This window comes from Cyphomyrmex costatus, unplaced genomic scaffold, assembly GCF_001594065.2.
Source record: "Cyphomyrmex costatus isolate MS0001 unplaced genomic scaffold, Ccosl1.0 scaffold116, whole genome shotgun sequence".
Taxonomy (NCBI): Eukaryota; Metazoa; Arthropoda; class Insecta; order Hymenoptera; family Formicidae; genus Cyphomyrmex; species Cyphomyrmex costatus.
In genome coordinates, this window is record NW_017275130.1 from 1,293,814 (window position 1) to 1,320,662 (window position 26,849).

A 26,849-nucleotide genomic window follows, 5' to 3' on the forward strand; every position below is an offset into this window, starting at 1 on the left:
CTACGCCATCGACGATATTGCGGACGAATGTATTTTCGATGAGATATGTTATGGCAAGTGAATAATGTGCTAGCCCAAAGATTTCATATTTTGATATGATCAAAATATATGAGCTTTACATTAGCTACATATTTCCTTTTTGGTTGGTAGCATGATTTTTTCTAAAATATGTGTTTCTAAAATTTCACAAAAATTTAACCGTAATAATGTTTTAATATCTTTACTTCGAAATTTACATCAATTGATTAATAGATGAAATTTGTCACCCTCTTTCGTCGCTATTTCGCCGTAAAGCTGAATAGCGCAATCATGTCGATTTGTAGGTTATTAGCCTGGAAGGATGGACGGACATAATGTATTACGTGCAAGACGCCCACTCCTTCTGGGACTGGATATATTTCGTTCTCCTGATAGTCGTAAGTGTTTCATTTCCTATCTCAATTGCACCGCGAACGCAACGTGTACAACATGAATATACGCTATCTATTTTTTCCACAGTCTTACTTCGCTCATTTTTAACAAAAATTCAGCTGTAACGTTTTAATACGAGACTTAAGAGCCTTCGGCTCTTCGAGACAAATCACTTCTACAATTCAAATAATAATAATGACAGTCATTATCATTAATAGCCACGATTTTAACGATCAACTGGTAGAGTAAAATTGTAATATAATCCATGAGAAGATAATAATTACAACATAAATATAAAACAAATACGGGGTATATTATGATGAGAGGATTAAAGAGGGATGCATGGATTAAAGAGGATCTGCGTTTGCAGATTGGTTCGTTCTTCATGATCAACCTCTGCTTGGTCGTAATCGCGACGCAATTTTCGGAAACGAAGAAGCGGGAAATGGAGAGAATGCGGCTGGAGCGCGCGCGCTACCATTCGACCTCGACGCTTGCCTCATCCACGAATACCTCGGAGCCTACTACTTGTTACGCCGAAATCGTCAAGTGGGTACTCGTCATCGTTGCACGGCTCCCGAGGACGCTATTCGCGCGAGCTGGACTATTCCTCGCCGCTTTTATTCCGCGGAAGATTCGCTGGCGCCTGTGTTTTACGACAGATGACAATTTGATGTCTCTTTCCAGATACATCGCCCATCTCTGGCGACGAGGTAAACGAAGACTGATGAAGAGATATCGCCTGTGGCTTTATAGGAGGCAGCAGAAACGGGAGCAGAATCTACTCAAGGAGCAGCAGACTCAAGCGTCTCGTTCAAACGCAGCTGCTGTCGGACCAAATCGCGTACCGGGTGGTAAATAATATGAAATTAAAAAATCGAATATTGAAAAAAAGAAATTAATTCGAAGTCCGTCGATTTTACACCATTTTAGCTCCGCTAATCGTCTCAATTTTTCTTTCTTTTTTGTATAAGGTATGCAGTAGTTCAAAATATTGAAAAAGTATAAATGTTAATATAAATATTTTAGATACAAATAATACCAAAATAAATCTTTCCTAATTGAAAACAAAAATAGAAAATTGATACCTTTAACAGTTCTAGCGGGATTTTATCAGCGGTTATTGTTAAATACGATGAAAATGGAAGTCTTACAATTTCTATGGCACTAATATCAACCTCGATTTGAACTCTCAAAATTATCGCTTTTTATACTTACATTAAAATGTATTAAACTTTATTTTAATAAATTTTCTATAATGTGTGTGTTTAATATAAATATTTTTATTCTTTAATATATCTATCTGTAGGGATTTACATTGTAATTGACAAATTTTATTAAAAATTTCTACTAAATACTGTTTTTAAAAAGTAACTTTGATTGCTATTATTAGAAATTATTTTTAAAAATCCAATATTCAGACAGAAGACTGCATCACGGGAGATGTCCGCGGCTCCTCGCCGCGCTAGAATACGCAGAGCAGCAACAGCAACAACAGCAGCAACAGGCTACCAATGGAAACGGTGGATCTGTCGGCGATTTCGCCGCGATGATATCCCCGACGCAATCGGCGATGGCAATTGCCGTCCCCACGACTATCGGCAATAGCGTCGGTGGTAGTGGAAACCTGGGCACCGCGCCTCGAGCTAGCCCCGAGCTTTCCGAGGCCGAGGCTTCCGCAAATGTATGTCACAGATTAAGCATTCATCGCACCTCGTCCGTGTCCTGTAACGGAAGCGACAACGCTGTCGTGGGAAATGTGGCTGAGGCAAGTACAGATATCGTAGATTTGCATGCGAGAACACGACACACGAAATTTTATTTAAATAGAAGCGGCGCAATTGAAGTTCGATAAATGAAATATCGGAAAATGATTTTCCAATAATATATAATATTTAAATAATTAATTAATTAATTTAAATAAAGCAAGATAACTAACGAAACGATATGGAAGTTAATAATAATTTTATTATTGTATTGGAGATTCATAACGTTATTTCGTTTCTCCGGTAGTTTAATTTATGCCGCTTGAGTTTTTTGCTCTCTAGAAATATTACACTCGACTTTGATCTTAGTAAGCAAGTAACTGTAAGCAAGCAGGAACGTCTTTGAATGATTCGTTTAGCGCTCTTTCCGTTAAGCTATTCTCTTCGCTGACATTTATGGTATCTTCTGCTTTATATCGATAGTAGTGTATCTCATAGTGATTATACATGCTTTTCATGTAGAAGAACATTAGCGTTTCATCACGTTTCGTCGAGTTTCTCATCGACGATAATAGAGAGAGAACGTTTGCACAAAGAGATTTTAAGCTTTAGGTACGGCAAGATAAAGTGCATACAGTTTCTTCCCTTAATGCTACGAGTTTGGGCCGAGAACGGTTATGAGAGAGAGCGCCTGCCGTAGTGTGTAACGTATGCGTAATGTATGCTTGATTATCGCCTTCTAGACGAACAGCACGTTGTTGAGTCCACCATGTACGCATTATCGGAGAAGAAGCAGCGTAATGTTTAGCGACGTCGTACTGCTCCATGGCAGCAATAATGTCGGGAATGCGTTGCAGCCGGGGTTGACGGTGACACCGGGCGAACGTAACGTCTGCTCGAGCGAGAAGATGACACAGACGGGCGATGGTAACGTTTGGTCCAGTCCACTGCCGGACCACGCACAGGTTAATTTCATTTGCCATGGTCGCTCCGTAAAGGTCTTTTTCCCTCCCGTAAATAAAGCATACTGTCGCAGATGCAAGCCGAACTGGGTGGCAACGAGGCTATGACGTGTCAAGAATTGTTGGCTCTCAGTGGTGCTCTCAGTGCTGCTCTGCCAACCGGCCAATTAGCGCTCGATTCGTTTTTAAATTCTCTCACGAAAGGCAAGTCAATATGACATACGACAAACATAATTTGTCGTAAAATGGAAGTACATGAATTATTATACAATATTTATTATTATACAGATTTTTTTCTAAAAACGTTTCGAATCAATTAACCTTTTAGATTAACTTATAATTTGTCTAACTTTCAGAAATATTAAAATAAAAGCTACTAAAATAATACAATTTTTTAATAAAAATATTACATTTTTTAAGAGATATTCTAAATTTTGATAAAAATTAAATTTGTATGCTTTTGAATATCTATTCCATTTAAGTTTTAAAAATATTTACAAACAGTTAATAGAATTCGCACACCTAGTCAAGTCGAAGAGAATATAAAAATGAGTTAATGTGTTCCCCCCATAGGTATAACAGATCGTCACATTACATTGGAAGATCGCACGCAGTGGTTAACATCCGACGTTGACAACTGTTCCTGTTGCTGCGAACTGCAGGGAGGTGATCAGTGGCCGGATGATGGCGAGAAGTGGCAAAAGTCTTCGCGGCCTAGACAGCTACTGAGACGAACTGTCAGCTGCTGTATCTGTACATTGCGTTGTATAAGACGGTGGATCAAGAAGCTGGTCGAGCACAAATACTTCCAACAGGGTATTTTACTGGCGATCCTCATCAATACTTTAAGCATGGGAATCGAATATCACAATCAGGTGATTTCTCACTGGAACTTGAATATATTACTTCGCGTCATTTCGGGTCTTTTTGGTATTACTTTGTTTGTGTCTTCTTATTAAAGTATTTTATTTATTATATGTATTTGTTATTATAATAATATATTTTATTATACGAGTTCGGCGATACTTTCTACTTTAAATATAAAAAGCAAAAGTTGCCGTGTAATATTATAAAGAAAGAATGATTTTATACTAAGATATCTAAAATTTAGCTGGATAGAAATTTGAAAAAAATTTTTGTTGGAATATTAGAATAATTATATAAGACACTCAGCACACATATGATATGCAATGCTGCAAAAAAATTTCTATATTTTAATTTGAGTGTCCTACATAATTTTTCCATAATTATTTTGATAGTTCAACAAAATTATTTTTTGATCTGTATGTAGCAAAATTTTTAGATACTTCAGCAAAATCGTTCTTTCCGTGTCCATTCTCGATATAACGCAGTGAATTAAAATGAAGATAATACTGCGCAAAGTGTAATTACTAATTATGATTATGTTACTAATTACGTTATGTTATGTGTACTCAGCCAGAACAGTTAACGGTGGCCGTTGAGATAAGCAACATTGTATTCTCGGCAATCTTCGCGGTGGAAATGTTGCTTAAGATAATAGCGGAAGGTCCATTCGGTTATATCAGTAATGGCTTCAATGTTTTCGACGGCGTCGTCGTCGTTTTGAGGTATGGCGCAACTTTCTTTTTAAATTTTGATATTATAATTACGTATAATATATGAAAATAAAATAGCCTTCTCGTGTGTACAAATAATAATATTAAATAGGTGTCACGTATACAGTATTGCTGTGTAAAATGTACACGCAACTGTCAGCGCAATTCTTTCAACTTTATAGTCACATTCTGACTTTACGAGAAAGTCATAACAGTTGGTAGTAGATCGTTATGGCTATCTCGTAAAGCTGTTCGAGGACGGATCGTCTACAACAAGCTGACAAACGATAATACTATTGCACTTATTGCAACGCGTTTACAGCGTCGTCGAGCTCTGCCAATCAGTCGTAGAAGAGCGTGGTGGCAGTTCCGGTCTGAGTGTCTTGCGTACCTTCCGCCTCCTCAGGATCCTGAAGCTAGTTCGATTTCTGCCCAACCTACGACGTCAGCTCTTCGTGATGCTGCGCACCATGGATAACGTTGCCGTATTCTTTTCTCTTTTAGTACTTTTCATCTTTATATTCAGGTAAGTCGCCGTCCTATCTTCGTCCGCGTCAGTGACACTGCCGCGGAATTCCGAGCCTCGGACCCACGTCGCCGGATATTCTCTCCGTTTTCGCTTTCTGTTTCTTTTCTCTTTTTTTTTCTTACGTGTGTAATCGTTCACCCACTTCGCGAATTGGTACCATCGCCGATGAATAATACGATGAGTTCGACCGCGAGGAAACCGCCCGATCGAACTTGCGCGTCGCGTTTACTCGGATTATGGGGCGCTGTCGCGTCTTCCTGTTCTAATTATCATCTCATCAGCCTAGTAACGTTTGCATGTCTGGCAAAGCGGATCAAAGTTACGAAACTGCCGATAGGTATAGTGAAAAAAATTGAGCAAGAGCTTGGAAATATGAAGTGTCGATAACAATGATAATAGCCATCAATTCTATAAATTTTGTGGCAGGCTTACGGCAAAATCATGAAGAAGCTCAATTAAGCTTTGTAAGTTTTATTATAATATATTTATATCACTTTCAGCGGTATTTTTATTATAAGTTTTATTATAACATATTTACATCACTTTCAATAACGGTAATAGAAAAGCTATGTTTAATAATCAGATTTTATCCAAGCTATTCGGTAGCTTTAGAAATACGTATAAAAATATATCAGAGATTTATTCATTAAAAATTGTTGTTAATATAGATGTATTAAAATATCTTTTCTAAAGACTCGTCCTCATTCTTTAAATTCTTTGAAATAAATCTTACTCCAAAAGAGAGAAACCTTACTCTTTACAGAGCACTGAAGCCGATTGTGCCGATCGGGGTATACTGACTTTTTCTTCTTTTATAAACAAAGAAGAAGAAACCAATATACCGCAATCGAGATGATTAACTTCAATGGAAACAAGCCTTAAAAAACTAAAAAGAACATTAATAATACAATATAAAAATCCTAAATAGTTTTCACAGATATTATTTTTATTTAAAATACTACTTATGTTTGATCATAATAATTATAATCCTAACCTCATTAAAAAAGTTGTTTAATTTCTATCTTTGTTTCTTCCTTTTCTTTTATTAATTATTCATTCAGCATCATTTTAATTATGTTTATTTGATAACAAAGACGTTGATAATAATGTCGTCGACGCTTGATATTTCGAAAGCAGTTTTTTGCTCGCTTCTACGAGCTTACGAGCTTCAGGAGCAAATCGCGCGTCGCTGCTCTTCGAGCCGAGGCCTACATTAGGTGACTTTCTTCCGTTCATACCTTTCTCTTCTACTTTATTCGCTTTTACTTTGTTTCTGCGCGGTGTATAAGCCGCCATCAGTTATGCATATCACATATATATATATATAGAAGTTCTCAAGCAGTTTTTACCAGCAGTTGTCCCGTGTTCTCGCGTCTCCTAGCGTTTCTTTGAGCGGCATATTTTCTGACGTTGTTAATGGTAATGACGATGGTATTTGTTGGCACGATCTATTACAAGGGTAGAGCCGGTTTGCTACCGGCCCCTCCTTTATAGCTTGAGGCATCGAACGTACTTTCGACGTTTATCTAGAAGATATATCTATATATAAATATATATATACGTATATGGAATATATATTTACATGTGTGTGCATGTGATGCTTTTCTGCTGGACGTCTTAGCGACGAGTATGAAAGGCTATATGTATATATATATATATTTACTATCATCATATTCTTGATTTATATTCATTATATACACGTGATTCTCTCCCGCTATCGTTCTCTCTTGCTACTCTGAGCGCCTATATTAAGTGCGTGCGCCTCGGTGTGGCCCTCGATATTAGAACAGCTTGCGAATGTTCGACATATACCCCCGCTCTGCAGAATTACATATATATATATATATATCTCGTCATGCTGCGTAGGATCTCCCACTATATACATCCGTGCGTTTACGACGCGTTTTACGACCGTTCGATAGCCGATTTGCCGTTCACCGCAGCCGCAGCCCTCGCTATTGCGATCTCGATACTGCAACTGATTGCCCGATATCTGCCGCAGACACGTAGACGCAAACATTGAAAATATCGTTATACTTGAATAGTTTTAACAATTCATTAAACGTTCAAAATATTTAAAAATAAAAAAAGAAAGAATTTATTGTTATTATATATTGAATGTGTATATTATCAGTAGTCTTATCAAAATACTTAAAAATTTGATTTTTTAATAGTCTTGATAACAAAAGTATCTTAAGCATTTTTTTTTTTTAGATTAAAATAAAATTGAAAGTTAATATTTTGGTAAGTATGATTTCCAAGAGCAGACTTTTTTTTTCGAGAAATTGCGAAGAAAAAAGAAAGCAGAGAAGGTTCGGCAACTTCGCGCATTTGACGCGAATGCGGTGATCTTTTTTGTTCGGAACTCTCTTGAAGATAAAGTGAACCTTCAGAAGTGAATACAAAGTCGTACGGAACTATGCAAATGCTTGCGGGTACGTCTCTGCGCGCCGATCCGTAGACATCTTCTTCGACGGCCATCTCTAGTGTTTGCATCCTTCTTTAGCCGCAAGTCGCGAATGAAGTTCCGACAGATCCGCTTTAGAGGAATTTTTCCTTCCTTGATCGGCCGGCATACGCTAAATAACGAAGTACTCTCGATGTACTTGCATCGTGATCGCAAGCAAGATCCCGACTTACTCGGCCAAGGTTTCAGATTACGACGGACGACGAAAGTCCACGTCAAAATCGATTTGAGCTTCCTCAAACGCTTCTAAAAACTGGTACTGTCATCCTACACATTTTCTTTTATGAGACACGTCGTGTTTACCAACGGACATTATACTTTACGACGTAAAGATCGTGAAAGAATGTCAATCGATTCTGCACTTTCGTCGTATTACGAGACACGTGATACAATATATACGAAATGTCATGGAACTACTGGATGTTCATTCAACCATAGATAACATTCAACATTGAATGTTATCATATTTCTGTGACAGGGCTTCTTATTTGATTCTACATAATTAATTAAACTTTACTTAAATAGACTTTCTCTAATTTAATATGTCTTCTATTTTTCTCTCTCTCTTTTCCAAAAGAATTTAAAATTAAAAGTTTGTGACATTCTTCTTTTGTAACCAAATTTTTAGTTGAAAAAATATCCGTTGGTTTTAGAACACTTTGTATGTACATATTTTGAACTGATCGGTTGAACTTGGTCGAGTAATGCTTCATAAATCGCGATTTTGTCTTAATCGAGCTTTATTCCCTCCTCCTTTTCTGTTTGTTCTCATTCTATTTCTTTATCATTTTTTTGTCATTTTATCTCAGTCTACGTATATATATATACATATATATATGGATAAGGAAGTACATTGCACGTTTCGTTGTGTTGTAGTATTCTCGGGATGAACCTGTTTGGTTGCAAATTCTGTGAAACGATGAAAGGCAGCTCTGACGTCGAGTGTGATAGGAAAAACTTTGACTCGTTACTCTGGGCTATTGTGACGGTGTTTCAGGTACCTACCAAAAAAAAAAAGAAAAAAGAAAAAAAAGGATACTTTTTCACGTATCTTCTCGAGGGCATTTTTGATTTCTCTATATAGCATATTACTTATATATATTTATTCGTACATATATATTAACGTTATACTACACCGCATCTACATATATATATATACGCTAAGTATACATACGTACTTCACGTTTTGATTTTTCGACAAATTAAAGTCGTGCGATCTCTCGCAACGTGCGTCCGCCTGCACTTTATATGATTTCTGAGGCCTCAGGTAACGTATACTGGGAGATAAGCGCTTTCCAGCATGTCGTCGTCATTTCTTCGATGGGGGGAGGGGGGGGGGAAGGCAGGAGGAGGCTACCGGTACCGACTTTAGAAGTAATAAAGATTTTAATAAAGTATGCTTAACGAAGTATTATATGAGATTTTTTACGAGGGAGATCATTCTTCAGATCGTCTTTAATATCGTATTTTTTGCGACGAATATATTGAGGAAGAGGAGAAAAAGCCTGCCTAGAGCCGGTACTGGGGACTTACAACGGGGCACGCGGATTATCCGGAGTGGATAATCAAACGTTGCATATGATTGCCGGCGATAATCCCGGTGCTTCTTCATTTTGCGTTTATCCGTCACTTTACAAGCACAATACGCGTGCGTTAATACGCTGCCTCCTGCCGCGTCTTCTGTGAGTGCGTCGAGCTGGCTCCCTTCTGGCATGCCTTCGCATGCGTCTGTTTTCTCTGTGTATCGCAATGACGAGCGAAATTACCTACACCTTACAAATATTTCGAGATAGTAATTATCAGAATTGTTAACTTTGAATTGTTAATTGAATTAATTTTGATAATGATTGATCGAACGTGCTTTCAAATATTTAAGATTTTTGTAAGAGTGCAGGCATTTTCGCTCAGGCATCGAAAGAACGAAACGCTTAGACGCTTCGCATACTCATTCGCTTATCCCTGTGTCGGTGATGTTGATGTTACTTTTATATTGATGTTATCAGAATAGATAATTTAGTTATAACGCTAATTGCGTCCCCTAGAATCTTTAATATTGTAGGAAATCGAAGACCGGTGATAAAACTATTCGCCGGTAGAGTCTCAAAGCGATTTCGAACGATGAAAAACATGATGTCAATCCTTTTCATACGTTCTCATGGCAATGGATAATAAACATCCATTATGCGCGTCCAAACGAGGAGCAACAACGCAAATAATACAAACGTCTAAATTGCGAATGCAATGGGAACATTATAGATCTATTTTCTGTAGTTAAACTTATATACACTTTTGAAACGTATGGACTTGGTATATTCATAGCGGTTCTTATTTTAAGATCGTCTTAAGTAATGTCGTATGATGCTAATATGGTTCTGTGATATGCCATTTTAAAACTGCACTTAAGACTATCTCAAATATATAAATGAAAACGAGAAAAAAGTTTTAATGCAGGAATAAAAAAACAGACCTAAAGAATGTTCAAAATACACAATAAAATCTTCCAGACGACAAGTCGACGTTTTCTGGACGTGCTCAGAATGTTTGTGTTGTTTGGCAGCCATCCTAGGATCGCCCGAACAGACCATATCCCGCCTAAATGATGCGGTAAATGGCCCTTCTAGGATTACGCGGTGATCCCAGGGTTGGCTCTTTGTCCTGGACTGCCAATATCGACGGCAATGAGACTCTTGCTCCGGTTTATATAACGGGCGTGTTGCACAAATTGCTTTGCATGCGATGTGTCTTCTTAGGCATTTGATCGCCATTGTCGTTGTTGCTGTTGCCGTTGTCTTTTTTGTACTGCGCGTATATATCACACCTCGCTGCACATCACGTCTTCTTACGAAGATCGACATTCATGTACCTTACTATACAGAATTTCTACCAGTTACACTGCTAAAAAGAAGCGTCGCAACCAGCGGCAACCGATTTCTCGCACGTCGGTTCTCGTGACATCGCGGCGACATCGACAAGTAGCGCAAAATCATGTTATTCGATTTTCTACTACGGAATTAGAAGCGAAATCACGCTGAGAGCCAACTTGCGTCTCGGCGTTCATGCTTCTTCACCACACTTCTCTCACCTACGATAATTACGCACTCTAAACGTACGTAAAACGACGCCACACATTTTTAACAGTGTAGCACAATCTGAACTATTTTCTGTCACACGCTTATATATTTCTCTCTGTGTCTTCCCTGTACTTCACTATACTTTACTATGTACTTCTCACTATACTTCACCTCACTACTTACGACATTACACTTCTCTTCGTACTATCCTACCTCTATCTTTCTCTCTTCTTTTCTTACTCGTTCTATCCGTAACTTTTCTGTCACTTTCTCTCTAAAACGCCCACGACGACTCGAGCGCAAAAAAAGAACTTCGTCCCGTGTTATACAATGCGTACGTGAAATATCGACTCGACCCGACAGGAGAATCGCCGCGTCAGAAAATTCCTCATAATTAAACACCCGAGGACCTGAGATGGGACCTCGTGTCCATCGATACACGAATGACACGAACAGAACGCGTTTCTACCTTCGATATAAACCAATATGTAAGGCTTAAAGACTCAACACGTAAATTTCGGGAAAGCCCGAATAACTAAACAGCTTTTACCCTCATTTATTATATGTTATCGCACGTAGCTCTGCATCTATTTAAAAGTAAATACTTATTTAAAATTGTTATTACATATTTTCTTACTAAATATGTATATATTTTGAAAAAGAATGCTTTTTAGAAGTTGGATCAATCTTGATCCAGCTTTGGTAGCCTAAGTTCAGGTTATTACAGTAGTCCGAAGGACTACCAACTAGTATTTTCTAGTTGTAGTAGAAAGAGAAAGAGAGAGAGAGACAATTTCTTTTTATTTAATTTTAGAAATACGAGCCAGGTAAATATATATATAGATAGATCGCGCAAGGCACGTAATATCGTATTAACATCAGCAGTCTCGGTAGATTTGTGCGTATCTTTTGTAAATACTCGCTGAGACAGAATTTTCCGTAATACATATTACACCGTATTTGCGTATTAGAGGATTATATATTTACGCTTGTGGTAATTATCCCTTTTTCCCCTCTCTCGCAAAACGTTCGCCGTGACATTCTGCAACGGCAGGTGCCTTGTTTTCTCTACTATTCTCTTCTCTTCGCGACCGCGTTCCCGGAACTATCTTTTTGTCCCGTTTATTTTCACGCCAGTTTACATCCGTAAAGTGTGTGCGGATATCTATCGACGTTGATTTAAAGTTCTCGTCATGTTTGCCTACGTTCGGCGCCCCCGACTTTGCTTCAACGTCAACGAAACGAAATTCGCAAGAAAAATCAGCCGACGTAACATAACTGACAGGCTTGACAGATAATACTTTTGCGGACGCGTTCGAATAAATGTTTGTTATGACTTCCGCGGACCGGACGTCACGTCGTGTTAAAGTCAATTATTGTTCCAACGTGCGTCCTAAAATTAGCATTATTGATTGCTCACATTGAAACATTAAACAATTAATACGCTTGTATGACGCATTACGTCGAGAGATTATATGGTATATGCGAACGTGCGCGTATGAAATGTTTGATTCACATTTATATTTGACATTTGTTTGGGTAATTTCCGGGAGAATTAAATGTATTTTGATGAGAAAAAATTTTATAACTATTTTTTAAGTAAAAGGTAACTAATTTTTTAAATTTCGGTTCTTGTTCCTTGCTCCGTCCTATCGTATAAACCGTTACAACCGCACACAGTCGATACGATCCGCCCACAATCCATAAATGTATATACTTATATACTTTACACGCATTCGCCTGTATTGTTGCAAATATACAAAATACATATATTTATATTATATATACTAACACGCCGAACTTGCAGAATGTGACTGTACGAGCTTCGAGTGACAGTCGTTTTCGCTGTTTTGTCCAACACATTTGCTTAATTCCTTACCGATACGTAGGCCCTTTTTGTTAATTCCTTACCGATGCCTCCGTTCTCCAAAATCTGTTAAAATTAACTTTATTAATCTCAATTTAGAAACAACTCGAAATGTGAGAAAAAATTTCGAGAATTATTTAAATTCTTCAAAATTACAAATTATTAAATAGTAAATTTCTAATTTGAGAAAAAACGCATTTTTGTGATAATTTTAATTATTTGAATATTAATGTATAATTATTTGATTTAATATTACTGAAAAACGCTATGATTTAGCGTAAGATATAAAAACGTTAAAGACAGATATTTATATCTGTAATATATCTGTAATATATATGTATTGGCACGATGAATGGAAAAATCGAAAAAATCTATCGTACACACATACATACGTATACAATACATAAAAGTTAAAAATAGACGTTTCTCTTTGTGGAAATATTTTTAAAATATGAGCTTTAAACCTAGATTGTTACTTTGAGCACTTAAGCACAAAAATAAACGAACTATAGATTATTGAAATGGATAAAAACAATTTCTTAACAATATTATTTTTATTGTGCAGTATGACGCTTCACTGAGCCAGCTAAAAGTCAAGCTATTATACGATTATCTGAATATATGTTTCATAGATTAGCAACTTTGTCATAGTCACTTGCCAATTGATGCAAAAATGCTAATGATTGACATTAATGACATTAATGTTCATGACCAAATGTCACTCACGTAGTAGTGATTATTACGATAAATATACCGGATAAAGTTAATCAATATTTACCGCCTGCATTAATTAATTACTTAAATAACAAAGTCGCTATATATAATATATATAGTAATATAGTGAGAACGGAGCCACTGAATGGCCATCGTACTGTCCCATTTCCATCAACCACTTGGTCCCACCTCTCACCCTACTGTTTATCTCTATCGCGGGGATACTTTAGGCCAGCGGATTGTCTCGGTTGCAGCATCCTAGGGATGTACCTGTTCGGGGGTAAGTTTTGCATGTGGGCGGACCGGAGTCGGCCCTGCACCTGTGCCGAGGTGGTCTCACGGCACCCATTGTGTCGCTGTGATCGCAAACATTTCAACGACATCGTCTGGGCACTAGTCACTGTTTTTCAGGTACCACTGTTCCTCCCTCTCTTAACACTATATCATAACGAATTTTTTATATGTTTAAAGCGACATACACGTATATATTCGTAGCCAATTGTTCACGGTCTTTTTTCTCCTATACCTACATTCGTGTCCACATTTTCTCTGTCTGTACAGATCGCCGGATCGTATATATATATGTATATATACATATATTTTTCTTCGTGTTAAGCAAACGGACTCAGACATCTGATCCCACTGTTCCCTTAAGCCCGCCCACGCTTCGTCCATTCTTCTTTCTTTGTTATCAGTGCCGAGTGACAGAGCCTTAATGATTGCTTTGTATTTACATGCGTGCAATCGGTATATACGTATACATGTCGACGTTCACCATTTCGTTTACTCGCGCAGATCAAACTGCGCGACGACGACTTTACCCACGAGTGTGTGTTGTGATCTCGATTCAGCACACGCCTCATCCATGTAAAGCAACTAATGTGCTGCAGAAGCCGCTCGAGTTTCTGCCTTTCTATCACGTGTTTCCGTTTACATCTGTATTCTACGATGCAGTCTGATGGCGCATATCGATAACTTTCTAAATTTGTCACTGTACAATTAATAATTATTATGTATTAATGGTATATATGCTTTTATTCGCGCGATAATAGATAATATTCGTATTATAATTTAAAAAGAATAAATGTTCACATAAATGTTAATAAATTAAATAATAAATATATGTTGCTTTTTCTATTTGTTTGTATCGTTAAATCTCATTTTTGTCAGTGTACACACGAAAACTGTTTAAATTCGAATTTAATGAAATACTATTAACAATTACTACGATAATTTTTTGCGCATGTAAACAACAATCCTACTCTAACGCTCGATACTATATGTATAACCGTTTATTCGGTACATTGAATTAATTCCTTTTGAATGTTGATTAAAAAATTTTTTAAACAGCGTGTAACGTTATCAGGCTAGAAGGAGAAGTAGAAGATAGACTGAAGAGCTGATAAAGTTAGATAGACAAATACGTGGATAGAACACGAAAGCTCTCGCAAAGAGAAATTCCTGATAGAAAACATGACGCATGCATTTTTACAAAGTATTGCGGCACTGATTGGCAAAACGTTTCGTACATCTCTATCGAGTATTTGAACGCAACGTCGACTTGTTTTGTACGTCAATCTCTCTCGTGATTGCTTGTATCTAAATGATTTTAATACAAAAAGTAACTTGAAAAATATTCTGTAAAAGTAAGTTGTTTACTTCGAAATCTAGTTAATGTAAATTTTAGTTCAAGAGTTATTTTATTATTTAACATACTTCCATTTTCAGCGTTTAATTTCATATAAACATAAATAACTATATTTAACATGATGTATAATTCAATAGTTGAAATACTGTAATTAAAATTGTTAACACCAATGTATTAATATGCTAACAATTAAGTCAATAGATATAATAGAATCTTGAAATATTGATATACACATTTAATGCATAATAGTATCATAACATTGTTATAATTACTAATTTTACTGAAACTTCATTATATTTGTCCAATAATTTCAATTATTTAATCGTATTCATTATAGCTTGCAACACACAGATGCGCGCGCGTGCGTACAAACCATACAAAGACACACGCACGCACGCACATACACACATACGATTTGAATTTTAACAAATGATATATATTTTTCTTTATCTATGCGCGAACATGTTTTACACTACTATATAAATTTTTGGCACGCTTCGAGAGAAAGAACGTCTTGCCGATCACGTGCCTTAATAAATAAATGTAGACATCTATTTCATTTATATGCAGCGGAAGTCTCTTCCCATTCTTCTTTTTATGTAGATTCTCACACAGGAAGATTGGAATGTCGTTCTCTTCAACGGTATGCAGAAGACGTCTCATTGGGCTGCGCTTTATTTCGTAGCATTGATGACTTTCGGCAACTACGTCCTCTTTAATCTCCTAGTCGCTATTCTTGTTGAAGGTTTCTCGTCGGAGGTAAGGATTAGAAAATAATACGCCGTTCTTCTTATTCAATATGATATTTGGTATGTAATGTAAAAGACAATATGTAATGTAGAACATAAAAATATAAAATAAATATGTATTATAATATTTATTTAAATCTTCCAATCTATACTAAAAATTTAATCTATAAATGGCTGTTTTATATTACAGAGAAATTTGTCTTAATCTGGAAATAGTCAGGTGTGGTGTTTTTATATCCCAAAGGGACAAAAAAATGTTAATTGTTGTAAAATATTGTTTTGGATATATATATCGTTTAATATATTTTCTTTTTCAATAACTAATACTTTACAAACCTTTAAATATGCAATTCCATTAAAAATATGCTTATTTCGTTTAATATTTATTTAATTTCTGTTTAGTTTTTTCTTTTAATATTGATTAATTCATATCCATAATGATTAATTTAAAATATTAATAAATCGGAAAATAATCAGTATTATACGACATTGTTAATAACAATTATTATTTTAATTGAGGTATAAAAATACGCCAAGTGATCGTTTACGTAAAAAAAAATCAGATGATTATTTCCGAATTAAATATACATATCTATATATATCTATGAAAATGTAATTTATAATTATATATATGTATATATGTGTGTGTGTGTGTGTGTGTGTGTGTGTATGTATATATGATCATACGTCTATATGAAGAGTATGTAACTGATAGCGTACTTTGTAGAGAAACGAAAGGAGAGAACGAGAGCAAAGAGAATTGGCGAAAAGGCTCGCCGCAAAAGAGGCTGGAATGGGCAGCGAGGACGGATCGTCGAGAATATCGGGATCACATTCGATCTCTGACAGCGATACATATACCCAGGTAGTTACTCGCAGTCTCTCCAAATAAATAAATCCAGAATCCTATGCTCGTTTATTCCTCATTTTATGTGGAGAAGATTGATTGCAAGCGCGAACATCGCCTCTATTTTAAAATATTCTTTCAAAAATTTTGCAGAAAAGGATCAGCGTAACGCTTTATAAAGATTCGTAAAATATCTAAAAATTCTAAAATATTCAAGCCATGAATTAAATATGCAAAAAATGTAATTTTCGAGTTACATATGTAATATATTATTTATTATATTAATTGATAGAGAAGAGTACGAATATAATTATTACGAACGAGATTAACATAATTTATTTTATTGATTTATCTAAATGTATCAATCATCAAATTTCCCTGCGACTTGTAGGATCAAAAGAATTCGTGGCAAAGTGCAGAAGAACTTAGGAAGTACAAGGACAACCGGGAGAAGCAGAACAGCGTGTGGAAGCAGCGGATCGATGAACCTAAGTGTAATATCCAGAAAGAGAGTAAGATGATGGGTGTGGCGGGTCAGCCGCCGATAATTACTCATACAGCAGCCACTCCTCAAGACTCCCCGAACACCACGTTAGACGTCGGCTACAGAGATCTCAATTGTCGAGCAGTTTATCCGGCTGCTGCTCTTTCAATCGAGTCCATCGATCGATCTGGTGTATGTTATTTCATTTTCATTAAAAAAAACCTCATTTTTATACGACGTAGACAGAAGTTTTTGCTGTGCGAGATTGATATATATAATAATACATTCGTTCCTGTACTTGTAAAAATCGTTTTTTACATCAAGTTTTAGATCAGTTAATATCGCAAACAATTCTTATACAATTTTGAATTCAAAGATTATACCTACTGTATTTTATAGGAATTGCAAATTAAGGTACATTGCGCGAAAATATGATAATGACGAGTGCTTTGTATTTGACAGAGTCAGTGCAGTATACCCTCGGGATTGCTAAAGCTACCCGACGTATCCAACAAAATACCGACGAATAACTTAATAGCTGGTCAATTCCCGAGACGCATAAGCCTCGTTACGGCCGTTGTTAATCCCTCGACGAGGGACTCGAGTTCTAGGTATCTACGTTTTCTCCGTTACATTAAATGCCCTTCTTTTTTTCTGATACCACTTCTTTCCATTTCAGTCCGCCGAGGGTTCAAAGAGGATACTCGTGGCGCTTGTCGCGGCCATCTTTGGGAAGGAAACGATGGTCGCAAAGTGATGATGAGCACACCGGCCATACTACTGTACTAAACAATGGGCGCAGTACTCTCGTTGGATCCAATTTAACGTACGTTGTAAAAATATTATCCCAAATTATTCTCGAAAAGCACGAATAATTAATTAATTAATTATCGACGTTTAGAATATACTAAGCAAACGGATTTGCAGCATTGTATTATAACATGCAATATTTGTTGCTGTTAATTATTTTATATACATTAAATTAATATAGAAATAATTAAATAAATATCACGATATAATAATTGTGATATTAACAAATTTCTTTCAGATTTAATGGCGGTTATTTACACGGTTCGATAAGAAACGATACTCAACGCGATGCGCCCAATAATCGAACTACCGTCCTGACAAGCAATAATCGTAGTTTGAGTCCTAATAATTCGCTCGAAAGCCATGCTCCATGGTCGATTCGTCGATACACAGTTACGCCTAATCAGGTAAATTATGCGACACAATATTTTTATTCTTTGTTGACATTTCTTAGATTATAAATTGTTATTATACTTTATTATTGTGTTGATTTTATATTGCGTGTTGCCCGTTGAGAATATTTATTGTTAACATTAAAAAGTGCTGTTTAAAATAATATAATAATAAAGCAACATATATATGTATATGCTGCAGAAAGGACGATTTTGCTAAAACATCTAAAAATGTAATTATATAGGTACAGATTTGAAAATAATTTTGTTAGGTATACTATCAAAAGAATTATATAGAACATCCGTACTGGTTGCTAGAATATATTATAAAAACTTTTTGTAGCGTGTTGTTCATCACGTTTCTCAAGATTCCTACATAATTATTTTGATGGTCTAATAAAATTATTTTTAGATTTGTAGCTAAATTTTAGATACTTCAGCAAAACTGCTTCATAAAGTTCTTTTTATATATAATTAAATAAACATTATACTTTACATATACATCAAGATCTTTGTTTTAAACTGTCGAAATAGAAAAGTTGATTAAGAATTCCGTCAATTTTTATAGAATACGTACAATTATTGATATGTGATTTACAGATGCGATGGATCGGTGAGCTTTCACGGAGAAATTCACTGCGCGGATACGAGAATGTTCAGACGTCCACGAGGAAAACGCTACCATTGGATGAAATGCTCGCACCGTCCTCGACCCCACGCACGATCAATAATCTCTCGATGGAGACTGGTCCGCTGCCAAGAATCAAACGACTCCGTGAACAAGAAGAGGAACGTCCGAGAGCAGGTGGCGAGCAAACCCCGCCATCGAATGGTCATGGTAGCGCAAGCAGTATCGAAAGAATAAAAAAAATATTCATGTTTTTTGAACCTAAAGGCTGCTTGCAGGAACGCGACAATTATTCCTTATATTTATTCCCACCGAATAACAGGTAATATTATAGATAGGAGTAATGTTGCTTGATTAGCATTTGAAGTTTTACTACAAACTGAAAAAAAATGCTAGGGAGATAATAATAAAGATATAAGGATATACAGTAAATTAACCACTAGAAAAAAAATGTAGAGAGAAAGTTTATCATATAACGTTATTATTAATATAACGTTATTATAATTAAAGAGTGTATGATGTACAATTCACAATTTTCTCTGCAGATTTCGCATCTTGTGTCAATGGCTCGTGGATCAAAAATGGTTCGACAATGTGGTATTGCTATTTATTGGATTAAATTGCATTACTCTAGCGATGGAACGACCGAATATACCGCCAGACAGTCGTGAGAGAATTTTTCTATCTACCGCGAATTACATTTTTACTGCTGTTTTTGCCATCGAGATGTTCATTAAGGTATACATATCAATATAATGTTTAAAAAATTTTCTCACAAAAACATTTAATAATTTTGAACAAAACTGATGAGTAAAACTTTTATTGTTTCACGATAACTGCAGAAAAACGATAAACGAGAGAAATTATTATAATATAATTTATAAAAAATCGCTCATAATTTACATTTTAACGTTCTGTAGGTCGTTGCAACGAGTATGTTATATGGCGCAGACGCTTATTTTACATCAGGTTGGAATATTATGGACGGATCTCTTGTTATCATTTCTATAATTGATTTATCGATGTCGTTACTCTCGTCTAGTAGCCCCAGAATATTTGGCATTTTAAGGGTAAGATTATTATTCTTATTAATAAGTATCTTGTGTTTTTTTAACCTATCCAATAATAGCACAATTCTGATTAAACTGTTTAAAATATTTAAAGTTTAACATTGTTTGATAATACATATTTAATCTTGGGACTAAATTATAATAAACATGTAAATACAGTAAATTTAATTCTAATATTATATATTTTCTCTAATCGATTATCTCTGTGAAAAAAAACATAGGTATTTAGACTACTGAGATCACTGAGACCTTTGCGTGTCATCAATCGTGCACCTGGTTTAAAGCTGGTTGTCCAGACATTGCTGTCTTCATTACGACCCATCGGCAACATCGTTCTTATTTGCTGCACGTTTTTTGTCATCTTTGGTATTCTCGGGGTTCAGTTGTTTAAGGGTGCGTTCTATTATTGCGAAGGCCCCGATATAAAGAATGTACGCAATAAAACGGACTGTCTGTCCGATAAGCGAAATCTGTGGCTGAACAGAAAGTACAATTTCGACGATCTCGGTAAAGCGCTTATGTCATTGTTCGTTTTATCGTCACGAGATGGATGGGTAAACATCATGTATACTGGTCTAGACGCTGTCGGGGTCGATCAACAGGTAAGAAAATTACAGCGAATGAGAGTAAATATTTTTTCCTCCGCCAATATTTTCCCGTCAATTGATCGCAAAGAAATTTTTCCACAAATGCTAATTTAGATAAGCAGATGTTTTATACGTAATTTACAGCATGATAGTTTTCGAAGTGTGTTCAAAATAGTATTTATATAATTTTTATATTTCTAATACGCTGAATCTCCCCAAGTACTCATGTCATTTCCAACAAAATGATTACAGCCTATCGAAAATTACTCTGAGTGGCGATTATTGTATTTCATCGCGTTCATATTGCTGGTGGGTTTCTTCGTGCTGAACATGTTCGTCGGAGTGGTGGTCGAAAATTTTCATAGATGTCGTGAAGAACAGGAGAAAGAAGAGCGCGTGCGAAGGGCGGCTAAACGCGCGTTGCAAATGGAGAAAAAGAGACGAAGTGAGTGGCCGCTCGGTCAACTAGGTTAATGCCACTTCTACATCACGCCAAGCAGATGACGGGTCGAAAGACACCGATGTGTATGCAATAACGATAATTTTCAGAGATGCACGAGCCGCCGTATTACACCCGTTATTCTAAGGCACGGTTATTCGTCCACAATGTTGTAACATCCAAGTACTTCGATCTGGCGATCGCTGCCGTTATCGGTCTCAATGTCGTTACGATGGCGATGGAGTTTTACATGATGCCGAAAGCGCTCACTTATGCACTGAAGATCTTTAATTATTTCTTCACTGCAGTTTTCATTCTCGAATCCATAATGAAACTTGTCGCCCTCGGCATACAGCTTTATCTAAAGGACAAGTAAACAGCCTATTTTTTCTTTTCAGTATTTTTATTAACACGTTTTTATCAAGAATCACGCCGTTGGTTGTAAAATAAGTAGATCCATAGTCCATAAAAAAAAGTCCTAATGGCGTTCTTCTTGAAGGTGGAACCAATTGGACGTGGGAATAGTAATACTATCAGTGGTCGGCATCGTGTTAGAAGAGGTCGAATCTAAGATTATCCCCATTAATCCCACGATAATTCGCGTAATGCGGGTGTTGCGAATAGCCCGGGTGTTAAAGCTCTTGAAAATGGCGAAGGGCATACGTGCCCTCTTGGACACGGTGATGCAAGCGTTACCGCAAGTCGGAAATCTGGGACTATTATTTTTTTTACTTTTCTTTATATTTGCTGCGCTAGGGGTGGAACTTTTTGGTCGACTAGGTAATTGATATTATGATACGAATTTAATTAGTTCTTAGGTGACCATAAAAATAGTTAAAATTTTTTATTTGCCTGCGCTCGATTTAGACGCATCACACGCGCTGTATGCTTTATTCTATCATTTATCACATGCAAAAAGAAGAAGAATGAAGCTTATAGCGCGTAATCGCCCAAATCGAACGCAGCTGTTGAACAATATTAATTTTTCACCGCAGAATGCAATGATGATATGCCTTGCCAAGGTCTTGGCGAGCACGCGCACTTTAGTAACTTTGGCATGGCCTTTTTGACGCTTTTCCGGGTCGCCACTGGTGACAATTGGAATGGAATCATGAAGGACACGCTAAGGGACGATTGCGATGATGCGGCGGACTGTGTTAAAAATTGTTGTGTGAGCAGTATCATCGCACCAATATTTTTTGTAATTTTTGTTTTGATGGCACAATTTGTACTGGTAAACGTCGTCGTCGCTGTGCTGATGAAACATCTGGAAGAAAGTCACAAACAGGTGACGTTTTCAGATAATTTTATATGTTAGATTCGACTTTATTTCGATTACAAGGGTACGTGTGTGATATTTTAATTTCAGATGGAGGACGAGCTCGATATGGAGACACAATTGGAGAGAGAATTAGCGGCGGAGCAGGAAGAACTTCTCGACGAAGAAGATGAGGACGACATGGTGATGAATGGCAGAATAAATGGCGATGAAGATGACGATGAAGATTATAAAGAACGCGAGTCGATGGTGGTAAACGATAAAATACACGTAAGACCAGGATTAGCTAAAGTTCGGTCTTTACCTGCAAATTTTATTTACAATCCACCGAGGGAGAGAAACGTCGATGGTGAGAGCATTATCTTGAATAAATTAAAAGTATTGCACTGTAATGAAATCATAAGTTGACAACAATTTAATAATAATTGCCCTAAGATGATCGAATATTTGTATAAAATTAGATGAATTCAATTTGAGATATAAATGTTTTTTTTTTACAATTATTTCAAAAAACTAAAGTTTAATTTTTTTCTTAAAATTTTGTCATGCTGAATATATAATTTTATGTTGCAACATTTCTACGTCTGTTTTTGTAATACATCCTGTACAATTGCAGATTTTGTCATACAATTTTATAAATCTTTTCCTATCGGAATAAGAGGGAGTTATTAACTATTTACAGAAAGGAGAGAGAGAGAGAGAACTGTCTTATGTATTTTTTAGATGCCTCGATTTCCGTATCCTTGGACGAGAAACGTCGTAGTTCCAGTTCAAGACCGTCCAAGTTTAAGTCAAAACGCAGGCAAACCTTCCATTCGAGCCATCATCAACGAAGGTCACTGCTGCCAATGCACTTTGAGGTCGCCGAAGTTTTTGAGAAACCTGTGAGTAATCTGAGCGTACCTCGAATTATTCCACATCGCAGTTACGCCACAACTAGTCAAGACGTCAGTCGAATACAACGTCAGAAATTGCCGGTAAGGATTCATATTTCAGATTTTGAATAAAAAATAGCATACATCAATTATAATATAAATTATTATAAATAAAAATCAAAGTATATTATTTACTCATTTAACGAGTCAGATTTTTTATTATTTGCCTTTATTATCTATCTACAACAAAGAAATAATGTAACACTGGAGTGGTCCAAATATGATTTTTTCGTATATGAATACAAATCAATAATATGATAACAATCAATTTTGTATGAATACAAATTGAGAGACATATTTACACATGTAAATGATGTCTGCTCGCGTCCTGCATAATTATAGCTTCGCAACGGTTGTTTTTGTCGTCATTATTGCAACGTGCAAACAAATAATACTGATTGTGAGTGCAGTGGCATTGTTCAAGTTTATAGCATCAAGAGTATAATATGCAATCGAAGGTACAAATACTCAACCATATTTGTTTGAACATTGCAATAACAACTACAGAAACAACTGCTACGAAGTTGCAACTCTGTAGGGCGTGGAGCACTCTCACCTGTCATTCACAATTAGCGTGAATACATGACGCGTCTATGACGCCCTAAAATATCGGTATGGATTTAACACCAGGCGATATTTATATAAACTACTTTGAGTTTTGACTCTGAGTACTGAAAATATACAGTATACACATTGTGAGTTATAAAGTTTTGGTGCTCGCAGTGAATAATGGAACGTAGTCATAATTCTCACTGTTGGTTAATATTAATGTCAACATATACGTGTATGACATAGATTTATGATCCTTTTACAGTAACATCATAAAGTGATATATATAGATTCAAAAACACCATCATGGTGTTAAAAAATCCATATCAATATTTTTTAAAGTGCAACGTTAAATCATAAATAAAGTCTCATTCGTATTTGAATTACTATTGTAAAACAAATTCTCATTTCCTCTTTATATTAGTAAAAAAAAAGTTTTCCTAATGTTTAACAAAAATTATCATCCAGGATTAATGAAATATCGAGATATAATTAACATCAATTTTGCAGGTGACTACCAGTGAAGCGCGTGAAAATAAATCTCTGTTAACCGTAAGCAAGCCGCCGATCAGCCCCTCATTGGTCACTTCCCCTGGTTCGAGCAGCACTCTGAGCGTTCCGCCGAAATTGACCAGCGATCGTTACCTGATGCCAACCGCCGAGATCTACCCGTCCAAGGCGACAATGAGCCGCCGGACATCGAGCGACACGCAATCACCGACGCCATCAGATACGACGAGTGCAAGCGCCGGTACTAGCAGTACACGAACGCCCAGCATCGCAAATGGCTATGTCGGTGGCAAAGCTCGACTGGAGGAACCAAAGAAGAAGATGACAGAAGAGAGAAGACGCCCGACGACAACGACGGTACCGACGCCGCCCCAAGAAGACCTTGATGTGCAGTCTGTTATCAACGAGAGGAGACCGTCCAAGTTGAAAACGCATGATGCTGGCGCGTCCACCACTACCAGCATCGCCAGCGATCAATACAGCGCGATGATCCGCGGTGAGGGTTACAGCCATATCTATGTCACTACCGAGGAGAGATCCGATGAAATCCCTTCGCCATGTGGCAACGCGAGTGAAAGTACCGGTACCGGTAGCCTGAGCGTCGCTGGCAGTCTCAGCGCCGTCGCCAGCATCAGCGTCGCCGTGAGTGCTGGCGCGGCTGGTAGCATCAGCAATGGTAGTGGCAACGGTAGCGGCAGCCGAAGCGGCAACGGCAGTGGGAACGACGGTGGAGTGCATATCGGTGAGGGCGGCGCCATCGGATCTGACGTGAGAATATACGTGGACGACACAGACTCGGCAAGCAGCAGCAACGGGCAACGGCGCGGCGGCAGATTGCGCGACGACGAAATCCAGGACGTCTCGACTACCATCTCCTCTACTACGACGATGAGAAATGGTAGAGGCAGTGGCGACACGGACGAAAGCAAGGAGATACCCGAGAGACCGTCCTCCACTGGCGGATCGTTGGATCCGCCCTCTTAATCCAGGGCGAGCGAGCCAATATAGTCTCTAGTTGTACGTACGAAATGTTTCCAAGGGATGAAACATGGTACACATATTGTATTATACACATGGTATACACTGCACGGCGGAAACACATTATGGTGAAAGATCGCGGGAGGGATTTAAGAAAGGGCTCTAAGAAAGACTGTAGTGCATGACAATATAGTCGTTATATTATAGTCACTTCGCCGCCGTGAACTTGCCAAAACGAACAAGTCGAGCATTTAGAGAGAGGTTGAACTTTTTGGGAGAAAGAGTGAGAGAGAGAGAGAGAGAGAGAGAGAGAGGGAGTACGAAAAACATATTCTGCGCATCATGTAAAGGAGATACAATCGCGCGGACGGCATGATATAATTAGGGAAATCTACTGTGTAGCCCAAAACAGCTACACAAAGCGCGACGTGCGCGTATAATATAACTTGAAAACCTATGACAATCTCTTATTGCCAACGGAACTAATTTCGTTGTTCCGTTTCCGAAACGTCGATGGAAGTCGATTCGTAGGAATTGGTAGAAAGAAGAACGACGTAGATCGCGTCGATAAAAATTAGAAAGAGAGAGAGAGAGAGAGAATTTTAGTAGTTTATAACTAGATCTTATGTCGAATCTACGCGACAAAACTGCAATTAATTGGACCACACTGTCTCGCCTTTCCTTATTCTCTAACTCTTGAAAATTACGCGGGGTTCGCCGATTGGAAATCAAAGATGTCTACAATCGATCGATGTGGATTGTGTTCTAGTAATTGGATCGATTATAATGGAAATGATTATTAATAGGCAAAATTGGACCGATGTAATTTTTTTGCGATTATATTATATATACATGTGCCTGATCTTTTAACTAGAATAATGTACTAGAATAATCTCAGATTCATATAAATTCAACTTTATTTCTAGTTTAAAAAAATATAATAATTGTTAAATCAGTCTTGTACGAGAGTACAGAAATAATAACAAAGAGGTTGTGATTTTCATAATTAATTTTTTAAACCAGACTCAAAGATCGATCAATTGTGACGATTATTGGACAATCGGCGTTCGAGAATCGTGATTTATCTTCGTTTCGTTCACTTCACTTCACTCTTTTCACACATTAGAGCGTTCTTCTCGTTGACATCTGTGATATACTTTAATCGTAGTGTATTTCCTAACGGTAACAGCAAATATCAGAATGAAATCGTAACATCAGTAACAGCAGCAACAACAGCAGCAGCAAGGAACAGCAACAATTTAAGGATGATAGCTGACTTTTTAATAAAACGAAAACCAATGTTTCAGTGGCTTTCGTGGGGCGTAAAAATAGAGAGACAAAACAGAGATAAATAGGAACTCTATACTGTACATACATACACCTACGAATATTCTATACTCTACACTTGGTGTGGTTTATTTTGATACTACCGCGTGCGGTAATATATTTAACGATTGTCGAAGTAAATCTAACAAAAAAAAAAAGAAATAAGAATAAATAACTCTATGCCTTTTACGAGCGTTGACGAACCTTCGTGCGGTGGTGGTGCCCGCGTTCTTTTCTTTTCAGCTGCAAATGGGCGACCGACGACTTCAACCACCCTTTTGTCAGGTCGAAGGTGTAGTCGCTAAAATTATATT

At 37.0% G+C, this 26,849-nt stretch overlaps 1 protein-coding gene across 1 annotated transcript in view; it reads left to right on the forward strand.

Moving 5' to 3' along the window:
- Ca-alpha1T (Ca[2+]-channel protein alpha[[1]] subunit T) overlaps positions 1-25,593 on the forward strand; it is a 49,531-nt gene extending 23,938 nt beyond the window's left edge. Inside the window, exons 8-34 of the mRNA XM_018545195.1 lie at positions 324-416; positions 782-960; positions 1,099-1,265; positions 1,833-2,194; positions 2,861-3,082; positions 3,154-3,283; positions 3,653-3,954; positions 4,517-4,668; positions 4,979-5,182; positions 13,559-13,715; positions 15,556-15,711; positions 16,429-16,566; positions 16,940-17,224; positions 17,495-17,643; positions 17,712-17,858; positions 18,081-18,249; positions 18,835-19,184; positions 19,408-19,600; positions 19,783-19,932; positions 20,154-20,534; positions 20,772-20,964; positions 21,069-21,330; positions 21,458-21,738; positions 21,954-22,246; positions 22,328-22,586; positions 22,961-23,214; positions 24,232-25,593. Of these exons, the coding sequence (XP_018400697.1) occupies positions 324-416; positions 782-960; positions 1,099-1,265; positions 1,833-2,194; positions 2,861-3,082; positions 3,154-3,283; positions 3,653-3,954; positions 4,517-4,668; positions 4,979-5,182; positions 13,559-13,715; positions 15,556-15,711; positions 16,429-16,566; positions 16,940-17,224; positions 17,495-17,643; positions 17,712-17,858; positions 18,081-18,249; positions 18,835-19,184; positions 19,408-19,600; positions 19,783-19,932; positions 20,154-20,534; positions 20,772-20,964; positions 21,069-21,330; positions 21,458-21,738; positions 21,954-22,246; positions 22,328-22,586; positions 22,961-23,214; positions 24,232-25,215 (6,612 nt within the window). The 3' untranslated portion in view covers positions 25,216-25,593. The remainder of the gene's footprint in view (positions 1-323; positions 417-781; positions 961-1,098; positions 1,266-1,832; positions 2,195-2,860; positions 3,083-3,153; positions 3,284-3,652; positions 3,955-4,516; positions 4,669-4,978; positions 5,183-13,558; positions 13,716-15,555; positions 15,712-16,428; positions 16,567-16,939; positions 17,225-17,494; positions 17,644-17,711; positions 17,859-18,080; positions 18,250-18,834; positions 19,185-19,407; positions 19,601-19,782; positions 19,933-20,153; positions 20,535-20,771; positions 20,965-21,068; positions 21,331-21,457; positions 21,739-21,953; positions 22,247-22,327; positions 22,587-22,960; positions 23,215-24,231) is intronic.
- The last annotated feature ends 1,256 nt before the right edge of the window (positions 25,594-26,849 follow it).